Source organism: Cebus imitator, unplaced genomic scaffold (genome assembly GCF_001604975.1).
Source record: "Cebus imitator isolate Cc_AM_T3 unplaced genomic scaffold, Cebus_imitator-1.0 Scaffold74, whole genome shotgun sequence".
Lineage (NCBI taxonomy): Eukaryota > Metazoa > Chordata > Mammalia > Primates > Cebidae > Cebus > Cebus imitator.
Genome location: NW_016107389.1, coordinates 6,224,959 through 6,230,220, shown reverse-complemented (window position 1 = coordinate 6,230,220; position 5,262 = coordinate 6,224,959). Strand labels below are relative to the sequence as shown.

The 5,262-nt window shown below is 34.9% G+C and overlaps 1 protein-coding gene across 1 annotated transcript in view; it reads right to left on the bottom strand.

Annotated features, from left to right (window-relative positions):
• Positions 1-5,262, bottom strand: part of RNF111 (ring finger protein 111) — a 101,766-nt gene that overhangs the window by 63,057 nt on the left and 33,447 nt on the right. Inside the window, exon 2 of the mRNA XM_017531840.2 lies at positions 2,619-3,528. Coding sequence (XP_017387329.1) covers positions 2,619-3,509 — 891 coding nt within the window. The 5' untranslated portion in view covers positions 3,510-3,528. The remainder of the gene's footprint in view (positions 1-2,618; positions 3,529-5,262) is intronic.

Below are 5,262 nucleotides of genomic sequence, written 5' to 3'. Positions count from 1 at the left end.
AAAAAAAAAAAAAAAAGAAATTATTCCTTAAGATATACTTATATACGTGTACAAAACGCAAGTAAAAGGTAACTCAATGCAGCAAAAACCCACTGACAAACGCTGATTAAATCATGGAACATCCATACAAAGGGAATGCTATGCAAATGTTAAAAAGAATGAGATAACTATACATAGTGATATACAAAAGCCACATTATTTATTTATTTATTTATCCTTAAATAGGCTTTCACATTTTCTGAAGGAGATAAACTGCTAATAGTGATTACTTCTGAGTAATAGTAAGACTGGAGCATCTGAAGAAGAGATAAATTTTTATTAACTCTTTTATACTTACTTGATACTTTTAAAATTCCACATCATGTGAATGTTATTAAATCATTATTTTTTAAGAAACTAGTTTAAAGAAAATCACTTGTCTAGAAACCAGAAAACATTGGGTGTACTTGGTTTCAACATTTTTGATTTCTGTTTTTAATGTTTGAGGGTAATATATGAAAATAATGTAGTTAAAATAATGTAATTCTGCCAAGAAAGGCAGTAAAAAACCACATGCTACAGTAAGTATTAAATAAGATTTTAAAATGAATTAAGTTCGGACTTCTCTTTAATAGTTGAGAATATATGAACTCCTGGCAGTGATGACATTCAATTACTATATTCTCATTCCCCTACAAACATCAGCTCCTTAGAACTTCTGCTTCACATCAACCATCCTGTTACACTAACTTCAAGCAAAATAGAGCTCTGCTGTTCCCGCTTCCAAAACTAGTGAATTCACATTCTGATCACTTAAGAAAAAGGCGACAATTAAGCAAGACAACTGATCTCCCTTATTCCCAAGAAACTTCTACGGATGGTTTACTCTACATTCCTCTCAGCTGGCTGTACATAAGCAAAATGAACTCTTCTCAAAACAAGTATTTGTATAGGTTAAAACTGAACTGAACATGGCTAAGCCTAAGAAATGGTAACTAAAACAAGGTTACTGGTTTTGGGGTTCTGGCAAAAATAGAAAAATATAAATGAAAAAGGAAAGAGAGTCTTAGAAAAGAAAAGGACTCATAAAGAAGAAAAGAAGCAGAAATGGCACATCCAAAAGTAGACTAACAGGTCCTGACCTTATCACGTAAGACATAAGGTAGAACTGGGAAAGCTTATGTTAGTATCTGAAACCGTGATCCTAGCTAGCCCTTTAGAAAGCTCTCCCTAAGCCCACTCTCTTATTCCCTAATTTCACAAGAAATTAATCTTTTCTCTCAGTTCAGACTTAGCTCTTCAATGTTCACTTCAACAACTCCCTTTAAATTACAGCTGTAAAGCATTATCTTAGGATGGTTCGTATACATGAAACATACATTTCTGGACTGTCTGCAAATAAACTTATTCTACTTAAATATCACATTTACTGTGTGTGTGTGTGTTTAAAAGAGAGAGACAGTGAGTATGAGCAAGAGCACACATGCACAAGAGCACTGATAGGAAATAGTTCATATTAACATACGTACTGTCAGGACAAAAAGTCTCTGAGTCCTAGTATCAGAATTAAAGTTACCACTCAAATACTTGAAATTATTTTTCAGCTATAAAAAATATGAAAACAGCAAACAACAAGAATAGAGTACTTAAAGAAAAAATATTGAGAGGCTGAAGCAGGTGGATCACCTGAGCTCAGGAGTTCAAGACCAGCCAGGGCAACTTGACAAAACCCATCTCTACAAAAAAATACAAAAATAAGCCAGATGTGATGGTGTATGCCTATAGTCTCAGCTACTAGAAAGACTGAGGTGGGAGGATGACTTGAGCCCAGGAGGCAAAGTTTACAGTGAGCCAAGATTGCATCACCGTACTCCAGCCTGAGCAACAGGCCCACACGCTGTCTCAAAAAAAGAAAAAGTATTATTTGTCTTTTTTTAGTGACTAGAATTGTTCTTACTATGGTTGAATTCATCATACAGGTAGCTGAATAAGTATTCATAAAAGTCAAACATACTAAAGAAACACAAGGAAAAAAACTGTGTACCATAAATTAAGAACACATATAATACATAATATAATCCAGTATGTATAAAATGTAATAAATGAGACCAGGTGTGGTGGCTCACGCCCGTAACCCCAGCACTTTGGGAGGCCAAGCAGGGGAACAGAGCATTTGAGGCCAGGAGTTCGAGACCACCCTGGCAAACATGGTGAAACCCTCTCTCTACTAAAAATATAAAAATTAACCAGGCATGGTGGCGGGTGCCTGTAATCCCAACTACTCGGGAGGCTGAGGCAGGAGAATCACCTGAACCCAGGAGGTGGAGGTTCCAGTGAGCCGAGATTGCACCACATTCCAGCCTGAGCAAGAGAGTAAGACTCTATTTCAAAAAAGAAAAAAAAGTAATAAGTGGTTATCCCCCCAAAAAACTCTTGACTTATTTTGTCACTAGAAATTTTTTAAATTTTTATATCTGAAGTGGAGTCAGGGTTCCATACTACAATTGGTAATTTATACGGCTTAAAAATAAAAGTTAATAGAGGCTCATAGTTCTTTTACATAAAACAAAATCAGTAAGACATGAACAAAAAAATAAGCACAAATACAATGTAATCAGTTCCATGTTTTACTCAGCTTAAACATTTTTACCTGAGGGAACAGCTGGATTGTTTTGGTGGTTTTCACTGGCAGAAACAAACAAATCTTCTTCTCCTTCAGTTGATGAGCTAGAAGAGGATTCACTGCTGAGGTCATTCTCACTGGAACTACTAGAACTAGGTAGCAAGGCATATTTTCTTCGAGCTAACACTTCTCGTTTCTTCCTCTGCATTAATATCCTCTCTTTTTGTTTCTGTGTCCTCTGTGAGGAATTAGTTTTTACAAATCTCTTTCTGCATGGAAGTCTCCTTAATGAACTGCTATGTAAACAGGGTCTTTTCATTAACAATCCCGATACAGATTCTGTCTCAGTCCGAGGCCACTTATGAGACCGTGCACTATGGCTTCTACTTTTAGCACTCAAAATGGTCTGGGGATGTCTTACAGAGACTTCTTTATCCTCATCTGAAGTCACAGTATCAGAATCTCCAAAATGCAGACTAGATGAAGGAGAAGAAAGACAATCACTAAAGGAGGAATCATTATCTTCATCACTTGGTGCTCCCAGGTGTTGCCTCAGTCCTAATATTCCCTGGTTTTCTTTAACACAATTCTGCACATAGGAAGGGCCAGCCTGCTGGCTTTTCCGTTTTTTCCTCACAACAACACTTTTTTCTTGTTCTTGCTGGTTACCATTCATGTCCTTCTCTTGTTTTTGAGTATCATCACACAGGTGAGAGAATTCATTCCCCACTTTACTATTAATCATCTCAACTCCTGCAGGAAAACTTTTGGCTGCCCCAATGGGCTCTGTATGCAAAAGGATCCCTTTCAGACTCTCCTGTGTCTTTGGTGCATCAGAAGGAATCTCACTCTTCATATCCACTTTTAAGGTGTAGAGCTTGTTATATTCAGGAGTCCATTGAGACATGGGAAACTTTAAGGAAAGCCTAGAAGACAAAATTAGATATTTAAAAGATTTTTAATGTGTTTTTTATACTATTTAATTGAAGAGTTCTCAAATTCCACTGAGAAGATCCCTTATAAAGGCAGAAGTGTCTTTTCCTCATCAGTACATTAAATGTCTGTTATGAATTATTTTTCTCTGATCACTCTACTCATGCACCCAATTTTTAGAAATACAGTAAATATAGAGCATAAGCCTACTTAAAAACTTTTAATACCAAAAACTCATTTTATTGTATATCTTACTACCTTCAGCAACATATTTGGTTAAATCAAACAATTACTTCAAAACCTATTTCAGTAAAATACAGATAAAAGGATGAGAATTCAAAAGACTAATCAGACAGCATGTTTTACTCCTGGTATGACATTTTAAAGTGGTTATTATGAAATATTTCTGTACATCTAGATGTTTACATTGGATTGAAACATTAATAATGAGCTAAAGAATATAAGCTTCTCTTTCCTATTTTTTCCTTCATACTATTGTATTAATTCTCTAATGAGAATCTGAATTCTCCTGGTGGTAGGCACAATTGCTGCATTTCAGTTTTAGATACAGAAAAGATTAGAGCCAAGATCATTCAGTTAAGTAACAGTACAGCAGAATATAAAATCAGACTTCCTACAGCTTATACAGTATCTAAATAATTCAACCTCTTAAATTACGAGTTGCTAAAAGGAGACTTGAATTTAAAGCATTTACATCAAGGCAATGTACATATGAAAATAATGTAAAACTAGTAAATAACATAACTAAAAATGAAACATATTCATCAGAAAGGCAGTTAATGTGACAAATGAAGAGCTTTACTACTGCAAAATATGAATAAACAATGTTAGCATACTTTTAACAAGTTTTTATTAAGTATAGCATACGCACACATAGATCAGTTTATAGATCAATGAACACTAACAAAATGAACACGTCTACGTAACTGGCACACAAATCGAGAAACATAACCAGCACCCCAGAAATCCTCTTCCCATTACTAAAACTCACCGAGTTGTTAACCACTATTCTAAATTCTGACACCATGGAATTGTTTTGCCCTTAAAATACATTTTTAAACCAGTTCCTAAAAACCGAGTAAAACAGCTGTTTAGTAAGCAGGTTTTTTCCCCTCTCCATAAATAGGTTACAGAAATATATAATCTTACAGGTCTGCCACGTTACTGTAGTACATAACTTTATTAACAGAACAAATTACAATAATTAAGACACGGAATGGCTTACTCCTACAGAAAGCTATCAAAACCACTGTCTTATTTTATTCTTATTTACAAAGTCAGGCAGTGCTGTATCCAAGATCAGCCATCAAGCTCTAACTTAGGTCAGGAGGATCACTAATAAACCAGGAACACAAAGATGAGTGAACATGAGCATGGTAATCAGCAAATTACAGAAGACAGCCAGTCAGACAAGGATCACCCTAATTAAAAACAAGAAAACACAAGCCACAATGATAAAACAGAGGTATATGTGATCTAACAGTTGAGAGGGGCCAAATAGGATGGCTATAATAAAGAACACAGGTAATAACAAGTGTTGGAGAGGATGCAAAAAAAAAAAAAAAAAAAAAAAAAAAAGACTACCAATGCAGTTTCTCATACCACACCATGGAACAAATATTAAAAAATACATTGTCAATTTTTAATAGCTTTTTTAGGTTATAACCGATATACAGGAAAAAAAAAAAAAACTGTGCACATGTTTA